The sequence below is a fragment of the Eleutherodactylus coqui genome, chromosome 4 (genome assembly GCF_035609145.1).
Source record: "Eleutherodactylus coqui strain aEleCoq1 chromosome 4, aEleCoq1.hap1, whole genome shotgun sequence".
NCBI lineage: Eukaryota > Metazoa > Chordata > Amphibia > Anura > Eleutherodactylidae > Eleutherodactylus > Eleutherodactylus coqui.
The window spans coordinates 303,742,454-303,768,176 of NC_089840.1; the positions used below are offsets into that span (position 1 = coordinate 303,742,454).

The following is a 25,723-nucleotide window of genomic DNA, read 5'->3' on the forward strand; positions in this document are numbered from 1 at the left end:
CCCTGATGGCACATTGGGTGAATTTGGTGGAGGCTGGGACCGAGTCAGAGCCAGGGACCGCTCACGTCTTACCCACACCCAGAATAGCGGGTCCTACCTCGGTGCTGGTATCTGCGGCGTTTTATGCCACCTCCTCCAAACGTTCCTCCTCCTCCGCCACCTCTACCTCTCAATTAAAAAGTGTGAGCATGGACATTATAGGGTTCTGGGAACCCCTACCTCCAGAGGCGTATCTATCCCTCTAGGGTGACGCAGACCCTGACTCTATAAGATACTTGAAAACGAGTACTCCTTGCGATCTGCTGTCACTTTGGGGCATAACCAATAAACTTAGCCTTGACGAGTACTGGTACCCTCGCACATATGGCTGACTTCATGTTAGGCTGCCTTTCTCGTGACCCTCGCGTTAGACGAATTCTGGCCAACACGGATTACTGGTTGTACACCCTTCTCGACCCACAGTATAAGGAAAACCTTTTCACTCTCATTCCCGAAAAGAAAAGGGGTATGAGAGTGATGCAATACCACAGGGCCCTGGAGGAAAAAGTGATGCAAAACTTCCCATCTGACAGCGCTAGTGGCAGAAGACGCAGTTCCGAGGGCCAACTAGCAGGGGAGGTGTGGGGATCAGGCAGCATATGTCCAGCGCAGGCAGGGGAACACTCGCCAAGGCCTTTGCCAGCTTTATGTCACAACTCCCCAGTCAAGGCTGAGTCAGAGGGAGCACTGTAAAAAGATGATGAGAGAGTATGTAGCCGATCATACCACCGTTCTCCGTCATGCCTCTGCTCCATACAACTATTGGGTTTCAAAGCTGGACACGTGGCACGAAGTTGCGCTGTACGCCCTGGAGGTGCTGGCCTGCCCTGCCACTAGCGTCTTGTCAGAGAGGGTGTTTAGTGCAGCTGGGGAAATTATCACGGATAAGCGTACCCGCCTGTCAACTGCCAGTGCCGACATGCTTACACTCATAAAGATGATCAAAGGCTGGATTTCCCCAGACTTCTCTTCTCCACCGGCGGAGAGCAGCGGAACCTAAAGATTTGTTTAGCTGCAACTGGAAAAAAAGGAGGAATTAGCTTTGTCAATCACTCTTAGATATTATTACTCCTCCTACTCTTCCTCCTAAAACAGCATGTCATCACGCTGAACTGCCAATTTTTCTGTGGTCCAAAAAGCTCTGCTTATAATTTTCAAAAGTATTAATACTCTAACAGGAACCAATTTTTTCACAAGGCTGCCTCCAGGCTCTGTTACAAATTAAGCAACAGCAAGCTATTTTTAAAAAAAAATGTTTCTGGGTTTCATCTGCCCTCGCGGTTGAGAAATTTTTCAGGGGTACACTTGTACTATTGGTACACCAATTTTTCTGGCCCTCGCCTATACTGTTATCTAACTAATTTTTTCCGGCCTTTGCCTACACTCATGGTACAGCAATGTTTCAGGGGTTCGCTTATACTCTTGCTACAGAAATGTTACAAGGGTCTGCCTGTACTTCTGCTACAGAAATGTTATAGGGGTCTGCCTATACTTTTACTACAGAAATGTTACAGGGGTCTGCCTATACTTTTACTACAGAAATGTTACAGGGGTCTGCCTATACTTTTACTACAGAAATGTTACAGTGGTCTGCCTATACTTTTACTACAGAAATGTTACAGTGGTCTGCCTATACTTTTACTACAGAAATGTTACAGGGGTCTGCCTATACTTTTACTACAGAAATGTTACAGGGGTCTGCCTATACTTTTACTACAGAAATGTTACAGGGGTCTGCCTATACTTCTGCTACAGAAATGTTACTGGGGTCTGTTTATACCTTTGCTACAGGAATGTTACAGGGGTCTGCCTATACCATGGGTGCACAAAGACTTCCCAACGCAGTGTTTTACCTATCTGGCACAAATACACTGACTGACTAGTGCAGAAATGTAGGCCGAGGCCAAGGTCCTTGGCGGGGTGAAACTCTCCCATGGTTGGGCACTCTGATTTCTTCCTGTGTAATACCATCTTTGTGCACTGACAGCATAGGCGAGCCCAAGGAACGCAAATATTTCCCTTTGCAGTGTTAAACTATCTGTGTGGAAGCACATGGATTTCCCATTGCTATGTAACTCAGGGCACCTTGGGTCACACAAGGTGGAGGCTGGGACCGAGCCTGACCCAGGGCCCGCTCGCACACTTCCCACACAGATTATAGCGGGTCCTGGTCCTGGTTTCTTGGCCTTATAATGCCACCTCCTCCTCCTGCTTGGGGTCAGGGGATCAGTACTGGGCAACATGTATTTTCTCTCATGTTACTACAGTTATCTGAGACACTGGTTTAGGCCAAAGAAAAGGAGCATTACTGCATTAATGAGACGCTCACTGCAGTACTAGCATCGGAGTCCGCTTTATGCCCACGATTGCTGAGGGTGTGTGCAGAGGTCGAGGTCCTCGGTGGAGTAAAGTCTGCCATGTTTGGGCACTAAGTTCTTCTGGTTTATTACTTTCCTTGGGTTCCTTTGGCTCGCCTATTCTGTGGGTGCACAAAGACTTCCCATAGCGGTGTTTTACCTGTCTGGCACAAATACACTGACTGACTTGGGTAGGGTGCAGAGTGCAGATGGCTTTCCCCTTGCGGTGTCGATTGAGGTATCTGACACCTACACAGAATGAATAGTGTGTGGACACATGGATTTCCCCTTGCTATGTAACTCGCGGCACCTTGGGTCACACAAGGAGTTTGCTGGGACCGAGCCTGACCCAGGGCCCGCTCACATACTTCCCACACAGTCTATAGCTGTCTGGTCCTGGTTTCTTGGCCTTGTAATGCCACCTCCTCCTCCTGCTTGGGGTCAGGGGATCAGCATTAGGCAACATGTATTTTCTCTCATTTTACCACAGTTATCTGGGACACTGGTTTGGGCCAAACAAGAGGAGCATTACTGCATTAATGAGACGTTCACTGCTATACTAGCATCGGAGTCCACTTTATGCCCACGATTACTGAGGGTGTGGGCAAAGGCCTATGTCCTGGGGGAAATGCAACTGTGCCAGGTTGGGCCTGTGGAACTTCTTCCTGGTTAATCCAGTCTTTGCAGCGGTGAAAGCAATCACAACTAATTAAATGAGACATTCACAGTTGTACTAGCATCGAAGTCCGCTTCATGCCCACGATTGCTGAGGGTGTGTGCAGATGCCGAGGTCCTCGGCGGAGTGAAAGTCTGCCATGTTTGGGCACTGCAATTGCTTCATGTTTAATACTTTCCTTGAGTTCCTTGGGCTCGCCTATGCTGTGAGTGCACAAAGACTTCCCATTGCAGTGTTTTACCTTCTCACACAGAGTATTGCTGCATTGTGGAGATGTGTAGAAGTGCTGGCACCTGAGTCCCCTTTATGCCCACGTTTGCGGCTCCTGACAATTTTGTTACGGAGGTGGCACAGGATTGGAATGATAATCGTACGTCAATTTATCATCAATTCTCAACAGCATTGTGGGCTATCACCCACACTTTCAAAGAGGGTCGCTGCCTGGCCCTGCCAACCCTCTGCAGTGTGTGCCTCCGATTCCTCCTCATGGCAGACGCACTTATAAATAGACATGAGGGTGGTGTGGCTATGAAGCGAGCGTGTGGCTTGAGGGCAGCTGAATGCTGCGCAGGGACACTTTTGTGTGCGCTGTGGACGCAGGATCGTGCGGGGGGGGGGGGGGGGGGGAGGTTGGACAGCAATGCCAGCATGTAACCCAGGAGAAGAGGCAGCGGTGTCACCCGCAGGCAGTGATTGTCCTTGGTTGCAGGTAGTGTGGTGCTTAGCTAAGGTGTGCCTTGCTAATGAGGGTTTGTCCGAAGTAAAAATTGTTAGGGGGGTGACGCCAGACTCTTGCCCCCATTTTGGCTTAATAGTGGGACCTGGAAGCCTGAGATGCAGCCATGCATGCTGCCCCTGCCCTTTCCTATCCGGCTCTGTGGTGTTTACATGACTTTCTGAGGTTTTCCAGAGTTTCACAAGTCATGACCTATGTGGAGCATCGGTCCCATACAAAAATGCTCGAGTCGCCCATTGACTTTTCAATGGGGTTCGTAACTCGAAACGAGCTCTCGAGCATCGCGGACAGTTCAACTCAAGCAATGAGCATTTTGGTGCTCGCTCATCTCTATTCTTAATGTTAAACCTTCCATAGTGTCTTAAGGCCCATTTACACGGAGCGATGATCGCTTAAACGACAGTTTGAGTGACAGCTTTGAGCGATCATTTTGCATAAACTATTACGTGGCTACTCAGCTACTTAATAGCATGCAAATGAAGCCTTTAGCTGAATGCAGTTAATAGCTTGAGGGCTCTTTCAGCTCCTTTGTTCTCCAACAGGTTAAATAGCTGAAACAATGCTATCAGCACTACCTGCAGAGAACTCAGCATACGGTCTTGATAAAGCCACATGACAATTTTTAGGTTGGCTTGAATTTAACGAAAAGTGCACGATGGCCGTGCGTTTGGACGCAATGATTATTTCTCAAAAGATCGGTTTTGAGCGATTTTGGAGCGATAATAGCTCCGTGTAAATGGGCCTTTACTCTTAAAGTGTAATCTGAACTTAAGTCTTGCTTCTTGCAGCAATACGGTCCCATACATGTTCTATTGGTGATAAATCTGGCGACCACGGAAGTGTGACAATGTTGTGGGGGCCTCCTTTTGCCCCCTTATGTGTGCGGCCGACTATTACACTGCTGGATGCCGCCGTGAGAGGAACACATGTTGCTGCAGGATGTCCTGAACATATCGCTGAGCTGTCATTATCCCTCCTACCACTACTGGGGGTGACTGACTGTCGTATGTAATGGTCCCGCAGATTCTCACACCAGCAGGGGGCAGGATTGAGGCACTCACCCTGAGGTCACTAGACATGAACACGGCTGTCATCAGTGCCCAAACTAAACCTGCATTAGTCGTACAACACGGTTCCCCTCTGTAGCATGCAGTTTCATTGTTCACGACACCCTGCATACAGAGGCGACGGGGGTGCCAGAGAACGTACATGTAATGGGGGTGACTGTGTTGGAAGAGGCCGTAGATGTAATAGGGGCGATGGTGGGGGTCAGAGGCCATACATGTAGTGGGAAAGACTGTGTGGGGAGAGGCCGTAGGTGTAATGGGGGTAGCGGGGGGCATCAGAGGCCGTACATGTAATGGGGGTAACGGTGGGTATCAGAGGCCGTACATGTAATGGGGGTGACGGGGGGGGGGGGGGTCAGAGGCCGTACGTGTAAAGGGGGTGATGGTGGGGGTCAGAGGCCGTACATGTAATGGGAGTGACGGTGGGGGGAGAGGCTGTAGATGTAATGCGGGCGATGGGGGGGGGGGGCAACTAGGGCCCCTTTACACGCAACGATTATTGTTCAAAAAATTGTTGTACTGCGCACATTAAAACATTGTTCACTGTAAACACTGCCAATTGAAAGTCGAATGGGAATTTGCTTCTTGTTTAGCATTCATATTATGCAAGCGTGGAAATAATTGTTCGCACATTAAACAATGAATGTGAACAGCTTAACAAATTGCAAACACAATTCTGACCAAAATTGCAAACGATTTATCTTCCTGTATGAACGGGCTGCATGAGAGAACAAGCTTCACCCGTGTGAGCGATTAATCCCGCCGTGTAAAAGGAGCCTACCTTGAAGTTCTCCAGGAATCCACTAGACGGATTCTCCATCTTCTCTCCGGGGTTTTCCTCCAGAGATCCCAGGACAGTCTGGCTGTGTAGAATGAGCTCATCATACAAGGTGTCCATTAGACAGCTCCGCGTGCGCTCCTAGAGTGCAAGGAGAAAAGACACAATGCAAGGCTGGAGGCCGCAGCTCTGTTGGTGACCCGTCCACCAGCCGTCTCGTCACCATTCAGTGACTGTCACCAGTTACTCACCTGCAGTTTGGAGAACCTCTCGGCTCGGTAACAGCTAACCTCAGCATTAATCAGCTTAGTGAGCAGAAATTCACGAAACTGCTGGTTCTGAGAAAAAGAAGAGAGACACCAAGTTGAAATGGGACACATGGAAAGATGCGCACTAAATCCGCACATTTTGGGGGGACAAAGTTTTTAGAATGCTAAAAAGAGAAACGCACAGCGGGAAGGCAATAAGGAACACCCTATGCAGAAAGGCGCCAGTAAGATGCTCATCTGAAAGCGGTCCTACAGGGACTCCGTACAGAAACATTTCCAAAGAATTATCATTAAACAGACTATAACGGGGTTGTCCAGCTCTATAAATGCATGGCTGCCTTTTTTCAAAAACAGTACCACTCTGTCCGTGGGCGTTCTTTCGTATTGCAGCTCAATTCTATTTAAAGAGGTTGTCCGAGTTAGGGAAACCTTTCAATGGGTCTCTGTAAATACTCTGATAGTGTTATGTGGCTCAAAGTACACGGCGTCCCACCAACATGTAGACCTTCTTGTCGTCTCCTCGTGGTAGCAGCAAGGAACATGACAACACATGACTATCGGCATCTTTCACACTTCTCCGGTCTGCGGCATAAACCCCTCCATAATCATCTTTCACCGTAGGCGCCATAGATGCAGCATCACTTGACACAGAAGGCGTTGCGTCGCAGACGTCACTTATACAGCAAGAGGTCGTCACACATTAAAGATGGTTTATTACTCTCCCCGTGTGCCTTGCTGGGTCACTACATCCCTCGTCATTAGCAGTTTACATGTACATGACGTCACAACATTACATCATACTGCGCCATAACCATATAACATTACTAATCACCCAGCAGCGAACTCTGGCGCCATAACTACATTACGCTCTCTTTATCATAGACCCGTGAGCCCTTATCTCCCACTCTCAGACAGAGATTTTACATTACGCAACATCGAGGGGTTGTAGTTTACACACGCTTTCTCAGAATCTCTCTTGCCATCCACTTCGCTCTTCGCCTGCAGCATCAGCGGCGATTCTTTGTCACCGCCACTGCAGGGAGGGAGACTCCCTCTCATCTTCTGCGCTTCACCCAACTAATTTGTCCACTTCTGCAGCTGCTGTCACTTGTCGGCCCCATATCCTCAAGGGCCCCTGGTCTCTTTCACTGGGCCTTGGTAGTCCTCCGGAGACGGCCTCCGCCACTTCCTATGTCCTCTGGTGCTGCTAGCTCTATTAAAACCACCTTTCTAAGCTGAGTTGCTGCTGTATGAGGGTAGCGCTACCCACTCAGCGTGCATGCATATGGACGAATAAAAAGTTGCATCCGAAATTCAGAGGTGCAACTTGCATTGGTGGGCACACGGACATCTTGGGCAGTTCCATGTGCAGGAACCATATGTTGACCTGTGCTGGGACAAGAATGGGACATGCTGCAATTTGTCCATGTGTAAACACCCATTCAAAGCGGATGTAAGACAAGGCTGGGTGCAGCTACCCCAAGACTAACTTTACATGGGCAAGCACGTATCAGGCTGATTTCACACTCACTATCATCTGAATTCCATGCGGATGCAAGATGTTATTATGTCAAAACCGCCTCACATCCTTTCGGGGAAGTTGCGATTCTCCACCGCGGATGTCAATGGAAGGATTGCAGAGTGTCTCCCATTGTCTCCACCTAGTGCAATGCCGCCACTGGCCCATTCGAAAACAGTTGATGCGACAATGCGAGAGCGCGCAGCACAATAGAACCCGCCATGATGTGTTTCCCACATAGCATCGCTCCTGTGTATGACGCCACTCAAAAGAATGAGGTTCATATTTGTGCATCTCACAAGGCACAAATGTCACACAGTTCTCTCACCCATGTGAAGCCGGCCTTAGGCTGTGACTGGGCAGAGTCTTAGATGCAAGTGCCTTATAGAGCCTGCTAGACTAGCAAATTAGCAATTGCTGCATGACTTGTGAGCCAGGAAGGACGGAGGAGAGTTAACCCCTACTAGGCTGCAGCTGCTGGCTGGACTGCAGTGATAGAACAGCAGAGTCTAATAAGTCACTAGGATCAGATGGCCACACGACTATCTGACTGTCGCACACGGCAGAAGGGCGGCTGCTGGTCGAGGCGGTGGGGTAGGTTTGTGATTTATGATAATTCTGTCATACAGATGATCAAAGTGCCAATGGTGCAGAAATAATACCACCTCTCTAACCACCATAATGTAGTTTGCAACAAGAAAGCAAGTAACTTTATAGAATACCAGGAGGGAGGAGGGAGGGCAACTATCCTGCAGATGACAGATACACTATAATAAGTAATACTGCCATGCAGTGCACAAATCCTACTGCCAGAGCCGGCACCAGGAGGTTTGTCAGGAGGAACTTTAGGATAGTCCAATGGGTGAATTTGGGCTGAGTAACCGCGGCAGTTATCCCCTCTGCCCTTTTTATTGTAGAAGATACCCCTTAATTTGATCTCAGGGAAAACATTGATCAGAAGAACAATTTAGTTTCCAGCCACTCGGTTGCCCAGATGGCTGGTTGTGGTTTAGAGGGAGTGGCGGTGGTTAGAGGGTCAAGTGGCTGCTACATTTAGGCTATTCAGAGATGTTCATGTGGCGGAGGGTCAACAGATGTGCTGCCATCACAGTCACAAATGACAATTTTTAATGATTTGATGGATGCTGATGGAGAGGAATTGCAAATTGTGTCACTGCAATGAGACACCTCATAACATCCCCACACAGAGCGCCTCCCCGCCGCCCGCCAGGCGCTGCAGGCTCTTATCTGATGATTCAGTAACCAATACGCTGTGGATAATGTATTCAGTAATATCTACAACTGGCATTTCAAATTAAGTTATGAATCATTGCTTTCCTTTTCCTTCTGCTCAGGATTTGCTGCCCCTGTTCTGACTCTAGAACGAATAGAGAAAATGTTTTATTCAGGGAAAAGCACTCGCTAAATAATTGATGGTAACTTAATACGTGTGAAGATGAGATTATTACGTGGCGATGACGCCACCTAGTGGTAGATGCCACAGGATGCAGTTATAACATGGCAATACTGCCATCTAGTTGCGCAGGGGAATCAAAATAACAGGAAAGAGTTAAGCCATATGACCCAAAGACATTTTCAAGAGGAGGAAATGTGCAAATGATCATAGTTGCTTATTAAAGGACACGGTCAGCAATCAGGAAATGTATGGATGAAAAGACCCAGGAAGATTGTGGAACCCCGGCAAAGAACTGCAAGATAAATATGTTGTTTCCCTTTAATGCTCTTGATTTTAGCTAATTTAGGAGTAATAATCGGGTGACCCCACTTTATCAGATAGAGAGCAACAATGCTTGAAGCTAAAGGTCCGATGTAACAGGGGCCCCAAGTATTTCCGAGCAGTAACCTCACACAGCGCACTGTTCTGTGCAATTATTGGGTTCGCCACCAGCAACATTTATATCTTATGTCACCTTAATAGACCTTTGGCCTCGCAGTGCAACATTAATCTCTGCATCACCTACAGCTTTACCACAATTCACATTTTCTCAAAATAAGCCCCTTGCCCATAGAAAGAGAAGACATTTCCTAACAGTACGCCATTGCTTAATATGTCAGAAGAACCCCACACACTATACCAATAATCCCAGGACCCCCAGGGCCGCTCTACAGGACTGCATTGCAGGTTTCAGTAAAGCTCCAGGTCAGCTCAGGAAATTAGGACGGTCAAAGTGGTTGGACCTCCAATGATCACTAAATGATATTCTAATGCAATCTAGTGAACGTGGATGGTAAATGGTTTTGCATTTAGGCAGGCAAAGGCAATAATGAGTTGCAGCAAAAACAGGGTCAACCAGGCTTTATGACCACGTGGGAAATCAGTTCATAGGTCTTTGGCCTCAAGGGTCAACAATGTTCATGGCCACAGGGGCTGATGCATGGGCCGAAGCACTGACCTTGTTGCTGTTCTCCTCCTGGTCCCCGGTTCTCTCTCACGTCACAGTGTGCCCCAACATAATCGCTCTACTGACTCTGCTTTTTGAACTGCATTAATCCCATAAACTCATATTAAATGATTAAAACCCATCAGGAAAATAACCCCAAAAGGATTAAAGTTAATCTTTGTTAAAGCAAACTCTAGTCACTCCTCATGTTAAAGAACAGATCTTTAGTGGCCCGATGCTGCTCGTTCCCGCTGGGGACGAGGGGGTGAATTCCTCCACTCCCCTACATTGATGCAATGCGGCAAACAAATCGCAGCGCTTCCTATCTTTGGGCGTGCCCTCAAATCGCCCATTGCTTTCAATGGGGCTGGCGGCAGCATCGCACCAAGTGCTAGGTGCATGCAAGGTCTCCCCATAGAAAACAATGGGAGACACTCCACGACCCTCTGTGGCTGTCAGCGGCGGTGGAGGATTGCTACTCCCCTGAAGTGATGCAAGGCGGTTTTGATATAAAAAACGCCTTGCACCCGCTGAGAAATCCCTTGGTGACGAGCGCAATATTGGGTTGTGATTCACGGTCTGATATCTCACTCGCCTGTGTGAAGTTAGCTTATGAGATTGAGATAAATTTTGGACAAGGGTGCAGATACAATGTTGCACTGGATACAAACCACACTTAGTTTTGTGTCACTGGACAACAATGAGAACCGGAGACCTCATAGTGATGGACCCAGGCACTATACAGATTTCATTAGCTTCAACTTCTTACTGGATGACCCGGCAGCCTAACAGCAATCAGACTGTTTTGCCAACCCAAAAACAAGTTCGGCCACGGCTTTAAAGAAGGACAAGAAGGTTGATACAACACAATTCATTAATACAAATGAATAAATAATAAAAATGAAACAAAGTTACATAAAAATAGGTGTTATTGCATAAACGTTTTGTAAACAATAGTTAAACAACGGTTATATCAATATTCACCTCACCAAGAGCCTTAGGCTTCTTTCATACAAGCGCATATTGGCCGGCGGTTTCACGTTTGTGAGCCCGTTCACAGGGCATGGGGTCTGGTGCATATGCACCGAGCTCACCATGCTGTCGCCCATTTTCCCTCCCTCCCCATCGCAGGCTCACCTCTCGTCTCCTCCCTGCTCGTTCTTTGCAATGGGAGGGGGTGGGGGCAGAGCTACCTCCTCCCATTGATGGCTATGGACAAGGGGCGGGAGAGAGCAGTAGCTTAGCTCCGCCCATGCCCCATCCCTTGTCCATAGCCATCAATGGGAGGAGGTGGGGTGGGTCACCACTTAGCTCCGCCCCGCCTTGCCCCCTTTCATTGTACAGAACGAGGGGGGGAGGAGACGAGAGGTGAGCCTGTATGGGGGGGGGGGGGGGTAAAGCAACGCTGCTAAACTCCCTCCCATCTACAGCCGCTGCCATGGGCTCCCATAGGAGGCCATGCAGAGGCAGACTATTCAGGCTATCTTTTGGGCTCAACATAAAAACTCCTGGCGTTATATTGGCCTTACTGGGCACTTTTACATCTCAGTAATACACCCATGCATCAGAGCACAGCGCATATCGTCCGGCCGTGAAAACGCCGGCCGATATGCGCTCGTGTTAAAGAAGCCTTAGGTATACTTATCTGCTTTCTGCATCAGCCTGAGAAGCAACGGCAAAAAGTCAGAGAACGGGGGGGGGGGGGGGGGGGGGGCGTCTTGGGAACCACACTGTGAGAGAAATCTCCTGCATTTCCCCGCCCCCCTGCTGGCCGCTCCATGTGCGAGCCAGCTGTGCTAGCTCCCGTGCAGGAGCACAGGAGCGCAGGGATACAGGGACGAATGTCGGGCATCCAGTGTAAATCAGCCTTAAGTCAATGATGATAAATTTGCGAATTTAATTAGACAGTAGATCACAAGACTCTATAGACAATGGTGATAGAATTACATGACAATGGTGACACTATGTCCAGATAATAACTTGGTTCCAGCAAGTCTATAAGACTCAGTTATACAATCCTTCTAATTTATACAGTAAACATTCATGGCTGTCTGAATACAAGACGGCGGGCTACGAACAGCCAAATATATTTGCACCACACAGACAATTCCCTTTGAACCCAGCAGAGATAATTGGCTTCAACATCAATTTCTATCTCCGTAATAAATTCAGCCTGATTGTGGTCAAACTACTAAAAATCAAGCAGTAGTGCTCCACACATGGATGATCTGGTAGATCCTTTTCACATCCCGTTTTATGCAACATTCTAAGTGTGGAGGGAGCGCATAATACTAACTTTCATGGGTTTCTCTAGCTGCTTCTGTACAAAACTCCTGCCTTCAGCCGTTTGGACAGAGAGTAGTTGTCCAATAACCACCATTGTCAGCCATACTGTCTCTCATGTGGTTAATGGATCCCCTAGTCTCTTAGAGGGTGTCACTGTCACTCGCCCTACTATACCAATGATGGCGGTTCACAAGACACCACAACTGGACCTCACCTATAGCAGTTACTAACAATGTCTCCCAGGACTCAGATACCCCCAGGTCTTACAGTAGAGACACATTATGCAACAACTGGGCAGTCAGATAAGTAAACATATGAAGCCTATATCAGTAGGAGGCAACAAAGATGCAGAAATAGAAACTCTCCAATAGATGACAGGAAAAGAATGGAGATGGTAGTCTGATAATGGAGCAGACGGATGACGGTGGTGATTATTATCATAATTATCAGATAATGGAACAGATGCTATCAAACTGATAATAACTTACCCTAATTCTACCTTTCCCAAATTCTTCCCATTATCTATGCCTGATGTCGACCCTGGTGCGATTGTTCTCAGTAAGAGAAACCAAGTAATCCTGTAGATATGATACTTTTTAATGGCTGACAAACATACCTGATGTTATAGCATTAGCCATTAAAAGGTCTCATATCTACAGGATGACTTGGTTTCTTTTGCTGAGAACAATCACACTTCGCTCTACTGGCTAACATGGTACCAAACCTTTTTCTTATGTTGACCCTAACACCAGACACCATTGTCCTTGAGTATCTCTTAAACTATTCCTAATGGAAGCCCAATGTGAAACACTGACCCTGACAAACAAAGAGGGTACTAAAACCCAGAGACAAGAAAGCCAAACTGAGCAGAGCTAATGTTAAAAAAAAACAAGACAAAAACAGATACAAATAGGAAAAAAAAAAAGCAAAACGCAAACTACAAGACTAAGAAATAAAGACTGGCGTTGAAGAAACAAAGCTAAACTAGGAACAAAATATTAGGAGGATACAAAGACTGCCAAATTAACACACACATTGCTTACACTATAACCAACAACACACTGCAGAAACAAGGAATATTTGAGCATTGTGGTCAGCTAACCCACATTAATGGATGTACTGTGAGACAGTTACATAGAAACTGCACCAACCATTAACTACAAGACAGGAAATGACAGACCAGCTGATCATAAAGCTTACAGCCAATTACTGCCAACAATAGATCCGGGTGGGTCAGAATCTGAACTCTCCTTTGTATGCCCTTGAGAAGACAAACAGAAGACTGGGATTTTTTGTGGGGTCCTGATTCTACTATTGTCTGGAATGTCACTTTATTTGAGGCAGAAGTGAAATTATCTACTAACCTTTTGAAACACTGTAGGGTTCGGCAAGGTAGGTTCAAATCCGGGAACGTCATCACGGGCCGTGACAGAGACCTATATGGAAAAATAATAGTCACATCTTCACTGCAGGCGCAAATCTATCAATACAATGCATGGAAGAAACTAAACATCCAGGAGTAATCCTAGCATCCAACTCCCCCCCAGTCATGCTGACATGGGTCAAGGAAGCTGAGATATGGGGATCTGTAGATTGGGGTTCTCACGCTGTAGAGCTGTAATACATCCATAACATTAAAAAAAAAAAACGCGGGAAGATAGGCGCTGCCCGATCCTCCCCGCACGATGTATTCACTACAGGGCATGTCGTATCTTTTCTTGGCCGCACTAATCGAGAAATCCCCATAGTAAAAAAACTATTGAAATCAGTGGTTTTGTTATACGGCGGTGGTAATCACGGCCCTATAAGAGGAGAAAAACACGCTCAAGTATATGAGGCCTCTTTCACGCAGGTGACCACAATATTGCGGCAGTAGCACAGCTGTATTCCCAATTTTGTAGTGCCAGTGATGTGTTTTTCTTGTGAAAAATTGTTCATCGCATCTCAGCTGCCACCTATAAGCCTTAAGCCTTCCTCCTAAAATAAGCCCTAGCTGAATTCCTTGAAAAAAAAAAAGCTAATGCTTACCTCAAAAGCCTGGTCCGAGTCATCCCGCTGCTCCCCGGAGCACCGCCGGGCATCCTGCAGTCCTCGTTCGCCCACAGAAGATCACTTTGAGCCCGGCTGGGTAAGGATTCCTTTTTTTTTTCTCCTGGGAATGCAGCTAGGGCTTATTTTAGGGATAAGGAAACACATCGCATCTCACAAAAATCACTAGTTCATGAGATGCGATGGGATAAACAAGGAGGCTTCATAGGGAAACATGGACTACAAAACATCGCACATCATGGCGGTATAGAGTATGCTGCAATTGGTTTTCTCACAATATCGCATCAAGCAAAACATCGCTAATGTGAAGGAACCTATTAGAAGGCACGGGCTTCACTTACATGCGATTTGTAGCGCCGTCACATTGTGAGAAAATCGCACGATTTTGTCGCTCGTGTAAAATCAGCCAAGCCTTCAGGGTTTCAATAGAATTTCCATCTGGATTGAGTCGATTGTTCTTTTAAACTATAATTTACTGCATTTTCGGTTTTGTCATCGGGACACACAATAGAAATAGCTGATACACTGCAACATTTCCAATCTGTAAAGGGACACAACTCCCATATTCTATCAGTTTTGTGCAGATTGATCCGTTTAAAGGGGTTGTATAATGTTTCCAATATGGACCCCATAGATATGGAGGGTGGGGCTTTAGGCCTCATGTCAACTAGCAAAATTGAAGTGCGGATTCAGCATTCAATTTTGCCCATAGGGAATCATTGGCCATCCGCGGTCAATTAAATTGTAATTTGCACCCACGGATGGCATTTTAATGGATTTGCGTTTTCTCACACGCGGGAGAAAAAACGCAGCATGCTCCATTTTCTGCGGGTCTCCCGCACGGACGGCTCCCGCAGGCTTCCATAGAAGCCTATAGAAGCCGTCCGGTCCCGCGGTATACCCGCAGCTAAATTTCTGCTCTCCGGCACGGGAGCATGGGAGAGTAGGAGTTCAAAAAAAAAAAAAGAGTGCGCGGCGCATGCGCACGGCACGCTGATGGTGTGCCGAGCGCATCCGCCGGGCAGAGACAAAGAAGATCCGGCCGCGATGGACGGGAACCTGCAGCGTCCAGACAGGTGAGTTAAATATTTTTTCAGGCCTCATGTCCGCAGGAAAGGAGGGTCCCGCTGCGGGATTCTGCATGGAGAGCTGCGCGGGCCTGAATTTCCTAGTGGACATGAGGCCTTAATGTGAAAGGGATCGTCCCTTCAAGTTAACATTTCACAGGTCAGTAAATTATCCGGAAGTAAGACAACTATTGACATCGCTAGGAGCTTTCAGATTGCTGCTCTGCTTCTGTTTATTCACAGGGACGGTAACAGGCTGTATATTACGCAGTGAATAGAGTCCATTGATTTCAATGAGATCATTCAGAGCTGAAAACAAATACAGCTTGTCCTATCTTAGTGCGTGTAATACACTGTAACAACCCACTGAAATCCTGCGGGGTGCCGAAATATGCCGGAAACCTGCGGATTCGCTGCGCATTATCCCCAAAATCAACAGGATGTTGTGCGCTTTATTTCTGCTCGCATAAACCCCGCAGAATATGTTGGCGCTATATAAATAAAGATTCTTATTACATATCCATGCATGTATGCAAAACTGCTGATCGGCAGAAACATGCAAGGTGAGGGCTTATTTAGATGACCGCTTTTACGCAGATCTTTCAGTGCATCAAAAACATTACCCATAAAATGCGACCGTGCGAAGCAATGGATTTCAATGGGATCAGTCAGACGATGATTTTTTTTGCTGCATAAAATAATCACACCGGGAAAAATAGCCCCTACGCGAGCGGTTTCGGTTGCCGGTTTCATACGTTGCGTGAAAAGATAGGTTTTGCCCTATCTTTTGACGTGATGTGCAACAAGCTCCCATAGACTTCTATAGGAGCTGGAAAAAATGAGGGAGGGGGAGAGAGTTACCCTGCATACAAGGCTGGGAAAAGAAGACAGCTTGCCCTGATTTTAATGCCATTCCGAGGATTTCTGCCAATCATTGCCTGTCATCGTTTCTGTGTATTTTTCATCATTCATAAAGCAGTGGCTGCATGTTAATACCTTTAAATATGCAAATTAACCATTTCCAATCCAATTTGTATCCTGGTTTTCCTAGGGGCCTTACTCTTTTTCTGCCATTATAGAATGGCGCTATATGCTGGCTAAAGCCAGTACTGCATGAGGTGACACATTGGATAGGCAGTGACAGCAGAGAGGCTGGCAATATACAGTAAGAGAAGCCCGACGGACGTCTTCCAACATCGGAGCTGTATAGCCTTAAATCATAATGTCTACAGAGGTCAGACAGTGGATTGGAAAGGGTTAAGATCAGGACTCAATTCTGTCATAAAATCATTCATGCAAATATGCTTTGCATATGGGTGAGCGTAAAAACGCATGCGGTCCGCCCATAAATATGCTGCATAATTACGGACTGAAATATGCATAGGACAGTGTGGTACATGTGGAAAATGGCAACCCGCGCCCAGCCGGAACTATCATATGACTGAACCGAATGGACCCCATTGACTAGAATAGGGTTTCAGTCCCTTAAGAAGACAAAATAGTGCAGCATGCTGAGCGATTTCAGCTTTCACCAAAGCTGGATTAACGAGGTTTACTACTTTTAGGGAATCCTGCAGACTGTATTTTAGATTGCCCCCCATTTCTTGAAATGATGAGAGTCAAAAAGTGGGGATTGTGGTTTCTAGATTACAGGGAGACCTGCAGACTTGGGCCTTTTCTTTATCCCCGTGTCCGAGGCTTTCTCATCTGTGGATAGTTTTTTCTTCTGCTCTTAGACTGATTTACGATGAGCCAGACAGGGTGTCATTGGGGAGGGGAAGATCATGGCTTTGTGTCAGGGACGGATCTTCCATTGAGGAGTTTTGTACGGAGTTTTAGCGCTGGGCAACTAAGACACAATAAAACGATCGAACTTTACGCAGCCAGTTGTCTTTTGGTCTAAACAATAAAATAAAAGATCTGATGAATTCACATTCGCTGCCTTGCTGTTTGGATGACGCCATGCCATTCACCATCCATTTTGTGAGAAAACGGCACAGGGAACAAACCCCTGGGTTCTGTCTGGAATCGATTGATGCAAAGGAACCCATGCAGCTGGGTTTGGTGTCTGAGGGGTCTGGGAGAAGGGGCAAGATTCAATTCGGGGGAAGTGGTTTTCTCTGTGGCCAAACAGAACACTTTGTCTAGAGATGTGCATATTGCAGATCTTGGTTGAAGATACTGGATGGTCTGAAGGTTCAAGGGAAGTTTTCCCTGGGCCCACAGATGGCTTGGATATCTTCCTCTAGGTTGGATCTTCCTACCGAGATCTGTTCTGCTTTTGGGAATTTTTTGTGGTGGAGCTTTTGGATTGTGGAGTTGGTTTTCAACTTAATCTATCATGAAGCGGTCAAATTCATAGGTTTAGAGCTAAGAGCCCTGGAGTAGCCTATTCCAGTGTCCGCTATTGATACCACTCCTTTGTCTCAGAAACTTTTAAAGTATGTTGTCCTGGACATTTGTCTTAAAATTAGTCTGTTTCCCACCGAGACCATCGCATTGTATGTCGGGGAGACCCACCCAGCACAGGTGATACTAGGCTTGCCTTGGTTACGGTTGCATAACCCGGTAATGGATTGGAAAAAGGGGCATATAATCCCATGGAGCCCTTCCTGTACTGGAGATTGTATATTCACAGAAGTGATCTCGGTTCAGGTGGGAGAATTACCTGATTTTGTATAGGAATTTGTGGATGTTTTGTCTGAAGAGGGTTCAGAGAGATTACCACCCCATCAAAAAGGGAATTGTTCCATTGAGCTTGTACCAGGCTGTAGGCTACCTGAGAGTCACCTGTACAACTTAACGGTAACTGAAAGACAGTCCCTTAGGGAGTACAGTGATCCCTTGTCTATCGCGGGGGTTACGTTCCAAAGGCCCCCGCGATACGTGAAAATCAACTAAGTAGCGGCACTATATTTACACAAAGCAATCTGTTGGGTGAACTGCCAAACAATCGCAAAAGTGAACAAACAGGCTGATGCTACAATCAGTGAGCCAATCAGCACCCGATACAGAATACATTCCATCAGCCAATAGTGTGCCGTGTACAGTCTCGCATTGGCAAGCACTAGTGGCGTACTGTATTTCCTGCATATACCGCAAAATCCACAATATAGCAAAAAAACTCTGCGAAAATAGAATGTATGTATGGTCTATCTAAAATCCGCGATGCACTGAAGCTGCAATCATTGACCCGCGATATAGCGAGGGATCACGGTATATACAGGACAGCCATATTCGTCCTTCTCACTCTCCGTTAGCCCAGGGTTTTTTTCATGAAGAAATAGGATGAGGGTGGCAGCCTTGTTTAGATTTCAGAGAATTGAACAAAAATATGAAGAGACCCGTAGCCACTAATCCCAGATCTTTTTAGTCAGTTATCTGGGGTTAGCTGGTTTACGAACTTGGATTTACAGGACGCTTATAATTTGATTTGGGGCAAGGAGAAATAACAATATTGGAGAGTGCCTTACAATGAATATTGATCCAATGTGAAGAAACTCTAAACTTCACTCACCTGGTGCTAAGAAGGTCTCCCCTAAATAAGGGGACCCGCTTGCACCGCAGATCCAGAAATAGCCTTAAGAGGTTTCTTTAGGGGTCCTCCAAAATCCAGAATTGTGGAGAACAGCAGCAGTACAATAATTATAAAGCCATAAAACGGGTGAATCAAATTTTGGAGAAAAAGAAAAAACTACCTGCGCTGACATGAAGGTCCCTTACCCTGGGCAAAAAACATATGGAAACCAATCCAAGGGTTATGCCATCTATTCAGGCAAAAAAAGGAAGAGGTAATACAAAACCATAAAACTTCAGAGAAGCCTGGAAGCCTCTTATGAAACAAAAGTGTCTCCTACCGACGTGGTGATGTCATCACGCTGTGCCTCGCAGATCGTTATAGAGCGCACGATGCGTTTCACTCGGCATACCACGTGACCACGCGATGACATCATCCCGCCTACTCCACGGAGAAACACCACATGATCGTAGGTGTCTCTCCGTGGATAGGCGGGGTGACATCATCGCGTGGTCACGTGGTATGCCGAGTGAAACGCATCGTGCGCTCTAGAACGTCGGTAGGAGAGATATGAGTGTGGAACACATAGAGCATTCCAACTAGACGTCAGAAGGACGCCAAGAGATCGACAACACTCTAAGAGCGTCGGCACTGCATTCGGACAGCCGGCACACTAATGGCGGATAATGATTGCTGGACACATTATATGTAAAGAAATGGTATAAAAGTGTATGTTTTTATTGGTGATGTAAGCTTGAGGAGGGCGCAGGGTGCGCCGAAACGCCTTGCAGATTCCTAGTAGGCTATTTTAAACTTTATAGGCTTGCAGGCTTCTCTGAAGTTCTATGGTTTTGTATTACCTCTTCCTTTTTTTTGCCTGAATAGATGGCATAACCCTCGGATTGGTTTCCAAATGTTTTTTCCCAATGTAAGGGACCTTCATGTCAGCGCAGGTAGTTTTTTCTTTTTTTATAAAATTCGGGTCAAGGAGGGAGATTAATGGAAGATGGCTTTATAACACTCCGGTGGGACATTTTGAAAGTTTGGTTATGCCCTTGGGCCTAACCAATGCACCTGCAGTGCTTCAAGCCTTGATAAATGAAGTTCTGCACGAGTTTATCGGTCACTTTGTATTCATGTATCTAGACAATATTCTTATTTTTTCTCCAGACTATGAATCTGATGCCTCTCACGTTTGTCTTGTTCTACGCAAGAATAAATGATTTGCAAAAAGACAAAAATTTGTCTTTGCTGTTCAAGAAGTTTCCTTTCTAAGGGGGGGGGGGCTGTATGACAGTGTGGGGGATGGGAAGAGAGAATGCTACTATTACAGGGGGCTTTATGACAGTGTGGGGGATGGGGAGGAGAGAAAGGTACTATTACAGGGGGCTGTATGATAGTGTGGGGGGATGGGAGGAGAGGAAGCTACTATTACAGGGGGCTGTATGACAGTGTGGGGGATGGGGAGGAGAGAAAGCTACTATTACAGGGGGCTGTATGACAGTGTGGGGGATGGGGAGGATATCAGAAGGACACAAAGCAGATTGCTGTTAAGAGCAGAAAATTCACCCACAGTTAATTACAGCAATGAGGGTAAAAGACCAGCAGCTACAAAGTGAGAGAATGAGAGATAGCGCTGTAGTTTTGTGATGGGTATGCTATACAGCCTCTGAAAGAGGAGGAGCTGAACTTGTGCACATTCATGAGAGGGACCAGCTGATCAATGCTAGAAATGCCATAAGCTTGAATGTAGGAGAGCCTAAAAACCAAGTATGAGGCTTTCTAAATGCACAAAAATGAAAACTAAATGCACAAAACAGATAAGTGCATCATTTTTTGCAGGGACTTAGTAAGATATTAGTAAGATATGTGTGTATTGATTTTTCATGCACAAAGGTTTATGAAGACTATATTAACTTTTAAAAAAAAAAAATTTTATATGGGACATTAAATGCAAAGAAGCCCTCATATGGCTCGGTCTACAGAAAAAAAAAATGATGTGTCTTGGAGGCATGAATGAAAAAATGTAAATAGAAAAGCTAAAAATATCTCTGGTCTTGAAGGGGTTACTCATTATGTAGTTTTTCAACTTTAAAAAATATTTTCTGCCTGATTGCAGTCAGTGAATGGGAAACATTCTTCAGCCTGAAAACTAGATCATCCTGATCACGTCCAACTGACGAAACTCCTCTCTGCTATAACAAACTGTGGGACCGTGTGAGAACATGAAGAGTACCAGTTTTCAGCTTCTGAATGCTAATAGTGATTAATGACATATTCCTAGGATAGTAGAGGTCCGCCTGCTGAAATTCCAACAACAGAGGGACGACCTTGTTTGGTGGCGGGCTGCAACTCTTTTTGTTTTCCCAACATAAAGCGCCACCAATGTTTATAGTCTGTGTCTAGTATTGCAGTTTAAACCACTCAAATGTATAGATCTAAGCTGCAGTACCAGGCACAACATGTAGGCAGTGGTGTGCATGCTAAAGGCCAAAGGAGCTTTATACCTTCAATTACTATAGTAGGTACTTTATTTTGGTCAGTGGAGGTCCTAGCTGATGGACTTGCCATACAAATACCCTTTAACCCCTTAGTGACCAAGCCTGTTTGCGCCTTAATGACCAGGCCAAATTTTGCAAATCTGACACGTGTCACTTTAACATGGAAAAACACCAGAAAGGTTTTGCATATCCAAGCAATTCTGACATTGTTTTTTCACCACATTTTGTACATCATTGAGGCGGAAAAAAAAGACTGATAGAATTTGTGTTTATTTATTAAAAGCGCCAAAATTGGGAAAATTTTGAAAAAAATCATCATTTTTTCACATTTCCAACTGCAATATAGAAATTTTTGCCAAGATATATATTTCCATTCGTTTACTTTATTTTGGGCGCACATTGGAAAAACTTTCGTTTTTTTTTTAACCATTTAGGAGACGTACAAATTTAACATTACTTTTCAGCATTTTGAGGAACACTTTGTTTTCCTACCCCAAGCCAAGATTGGAAAGGCTCATAGGAGTCAAAATGATAGATACCCCCACAAGTGACCCCATCTTAAAAACTACACCCCTTAACGTATTCATTGAGGGGTGTCATGAGTATTTCAACCCCACAGTTTTTTTTCAGGAGTCAATGCAATTTAGAGGAGAAAAACTAAAATTTCATATTTTTGCAAATATGTCATTTTAAAGACAGGACTTTTTTCCTATAGTACACATGAAAATGAGGATTTGCACTCCAAAATGGATACCCCTGTTTGTCCTGTGCTCAGAAACATACCCATTGTGGCCCTAGTATTACTTCTGTATACGCAATGGGGCCCAAAATGAAAGGAGCAACCGGTGGCTTTCGGAACAGAAATTTTGCTTGAAGGAGATTTAGGCCCTATTGCACACTTGTAGAGCCATTGAGTGACCAAAACGATGGAGAACCCCCACAAGTGACCCCATTTTGAAAAGTAGACTCCTTAACGAATTTATCTAGTGGTATGATGACTTTTTTGACTTCACAGTTTTTGAATGAATCTAAGCCAAGCAGAAGAAAACAATTATGATTTTCATTTATTTGGCAATTGTGTCAATTTAAAAACAGGTTTTTTTTGTACTGTGTACATAGGAATGAAGACTTGCACCCCAAAATGGATACCCCTGTTTGTCTCGTGTTCAGAAACATACCCAGTGTGGCCCTAATCTACTTGAAGGAAACATAGCTAGGCCTATAATGGAAGGAGCACCCGTTGGATTTCAGGGTACAACTGAATAAATTCCAGGCCCCATTGCCCACTTGTAGAGCCATTGAGTGGCCAAAACAATAGAGAACCCCCTAAAATGACCCCATTTTGAAAACTAGACCCCTTAACAAATTAATCTAGGGGTGCACTGCGTATATTGACCCCACAGTATTTGAATGAATCTAAGCAAAGCAGAAGGAAAAAATTAAGATTTTCATTTTTTTGGCAATTTTGTCAATTTAAATACAGTTTTTTTTGTACAGTGTACATAGGAATGAAGACGTTCACCCCAAAATGGATCCCCCCGTTTGTCCCGTGTTCAGAAACATATGCATTGTGGCCCTAATCTACTTACAGGAAACATGGCTAGGCCCATAATGGAGGGAATGCCCGCTGGATTTCAGGGTACAACTGAATAAATTACAGGCCCCATTGCCCACTTATACGGAAAAAAAATTGACTTCCTAAAAATACTCCCACCCCCCAGTCATCCCCATTTTTTGGCATTCCCTAAATATTAGATAAAAGTAATAATATAAACTGCGTTTTCTGTCCGAAGACAGAGGTAATTACGGAGTCCTGGTTGGGATGGGCACATGGGGCAAGAAAACCGGGTATCCCCCCCCCCCCCCTCTCTCGCTTTTTTGGGGGTATTTCGTGACTTCAGCGGCGGGGATGGGGTGTAAAAAGTGGAGCTCTGTGAGGCTTTTTTTAATCTTGCTGCGGTGCAGCGGTCTCACACAGAAGGCACTCAACAAGCTGCTCCTGGAACTGCATGAAGGCGAGCGTTGACGGGGCTTCTTGTAAATTAGGTATTACAGGTAGCGGTCTGAATAACGCCGGGCTCACGCAGCCGTATGCAGAATCCGTTTACAGAGACCCGCAGCGGATCCCAGCTGTGACCCTGTGTACAGCCACGTAATGTACTGCACATCACTGCCTACTCACACAGACGGTCATGCACAGTACACCGTTTTTTGTTTATATTTCCTGCGCCGTCGCTTAGAGATGACCCGGCTACCCGCAGCCCGTATACAATGTGTTTGCGTATGGGCTGCGAGTATATCCGCGGTCATAGAGCACAATGGGCTCTAGGTCGCGGATATCCGCAGTAAAATATAGCATGCTGTGTTCTGTTTTCTTCGAGTGGATTCCGTAATTCCAACCCGCTAATTGGGAGGAATTATGTAATCGAATGCATGTGATTGATCCGTGGATTACCGCTGATCAAGCGCATGCAGAACCCGTAATTCCTCTCCGGTCATGCGTGACCGGTCTAATGTTATACCGCTAATTTATCACGTGACCGGGGACCGATCAGGGAGGTCTCCGGTCACTGCTCCAGGCTCTTGGCGACCGTTGGTCGCTGGGAGCAAGGAGATTTAAAATTTCCTGGGCTCCCCGGCTCCTGCGAATGTGTCCGGCATTTTGCCGGCGGGCGCATGCGCAGCAGCCGGAAGGGTCCATGGAGGATAATCGCATCGGGATTCAAATGCGGAAGCCTCCGAGAAGATGTTTCATCTCCCCCCACCCATCGCATCAGTGAGGGGAGATGAAACTGCCACTTTTTAAAGAACTTTTACGTGATCGCCATTATGCATTGGATAACGGCGATCACGTGACCAGTAACCGCATACCGCGGCTCCTTGTGACATCTCCAGGCTCTTGGCTACCTTTGGTAGCCAGGAGCAGGGAGATTTTAAATTTCTTGGGCAATATTTCCCTTTTGTGCATGCGTCCGCCATCATGCTGACGGGCGCATGCGCAGAAGCTGGGGTAAGGTCCGCGGATGAACATCCCACCAGGGAACAAATCCGGGACCTTGGGTACGTAATTTCATCCCCCCTTACGGAATACGATTCGTAAGGGGAGATGAAACATTAACCGATGGATAACGGTTATCATATGACTGGAAACCACATACAGCGGTCCCCAGTCATATCTCCCTGCACCCGGCTGGGAGATTTTGAATTTGCCGGACTCGCCGGCCTTCTGCGCATGCGCGCCACATCGGCGCATGCGCAGAAGCCAGCGGAGGGTCCCGACACCGGCCGGAGGACACGGAGGAAGGGGGATGAGTATTTTCACCTCATCCCATGAGGGGAGGTGATTCACCATTCCGATCCATGAGGGGAGGTGAAGCTTTTCTTTTTTTACACTTTTCTTTACTTTTCACAGCAGTCCCCGCTGACATCCCCTGCCTCTCGGCTACCTGCAGGAGCCGGGAGCCAGGAGACTTTGAATTTCCCGGGCCGCCAGGCCTTCTGCACATGCGGCTGATGTAATGCCGCCTGGTGCGCATGCGCAGAACGCCGGCTTCAGGGCCCGGAGGACCAGGAGAGTGGGGAGCAGTGCGGCGGACCCGGGTGAGTAATTTCAGCTGCCCTGATGGATCCGATCCATCAGGGCAGCTGAATCTTTAACTTTTTTTGCACTTTTTGCAACGTTTATGCGATTGGCGCTATCCATTGGCTAGCGCCGATCGCATTGCCGGGGGGGGGGGGGGGGGCGCAGCTCGGGATGACAGCTCCATGCTGTCGGCTACCTGTGGGCACCGACAGCATGGAGCCGTCACGTACAGAGCCCGAAGAGCTTTATTCTCTACAGGACACATGTTTTTACGGGAGGACGTAAAAACACTATGGGCTGGTTAAGAAATGTACACATCATCTGTCTAGGATAAGAAACAACTCACGATTTGTGTGCAGACTGGATTTCCCTGGGACTTTGCAGTGACGTCCTACCTTATACAGGGTGTCACCACTGTGGCTTGAGAGGGACTGGACCACAATATAGCAGTGTAGAAAATGGGAGGTAATGATATCGGGGGAGAAGACGGCGCCATCGTCCTGATAGACCAGGGACACTATGTCATTTCCAATGTGACGTTTCCTCTGGAGCTGAAAGTTGACAGTCAAATGTTCTGTAGTCAATGCATTGTGCTGTAGATACAACTGAGACACAACAGTGACAACAAGGGCTAGCTTCACATTGGATGGTGGCCTCTGTGATATCTTCTCTTGGCACCCTTCCATATGAAGATATCGTGCAGAGTAGAAAGTAACCGTATCATTGCAATGCCTAATAATAAGCGCTGACCAATATGATACTGTACTATGGCCAAATAACACTTCCATACAGTTCAATGTCACCACTGCACACTGAAAAACCTATATACTGTACAATGCTTGAGTAAATACTGCCATATAGTGCCCAGATAACAGCT

General features: G+C 46.3%; 1 protein-coding gene across 1 annotated transcript in view; it reads right to left on the minus strand.

The window, feature by feature from the left end:
- Nucleotides 1-25,723, minus strand: part of LOC136626803 (rap1 GTPase-activating protein 1-like) — a 168,245-nt gene that overhangs the window by 37,779 nt on the left and 104,743 nt on the right. Inside the window, exons 10-13 of the mRNA XM_066601808.1 lie at nucleotides 25,242-25,397; nucleotides 13,494-13,565; nucleotides 5,905-5,991; nucleotides 5,657-5,794 (exon numbers count right to left, since the gene is read on the minus strand). Coding sequence (XP_066457905.1) covers nucleotides 5,657-5,794; nucleotides 5,905-5,991; nucleotides 13,494-13,565; nucleotides 25,242-25,397 — 453 coding nt within the window. The remainder of the gene's footprint in view (nucleotides 1-5,656; nucleotides 5,795-5,904; nucleotides 5,992-13,493; nucleotides 13,566-25,241; nucleotides 25,398-25,723) is intronic.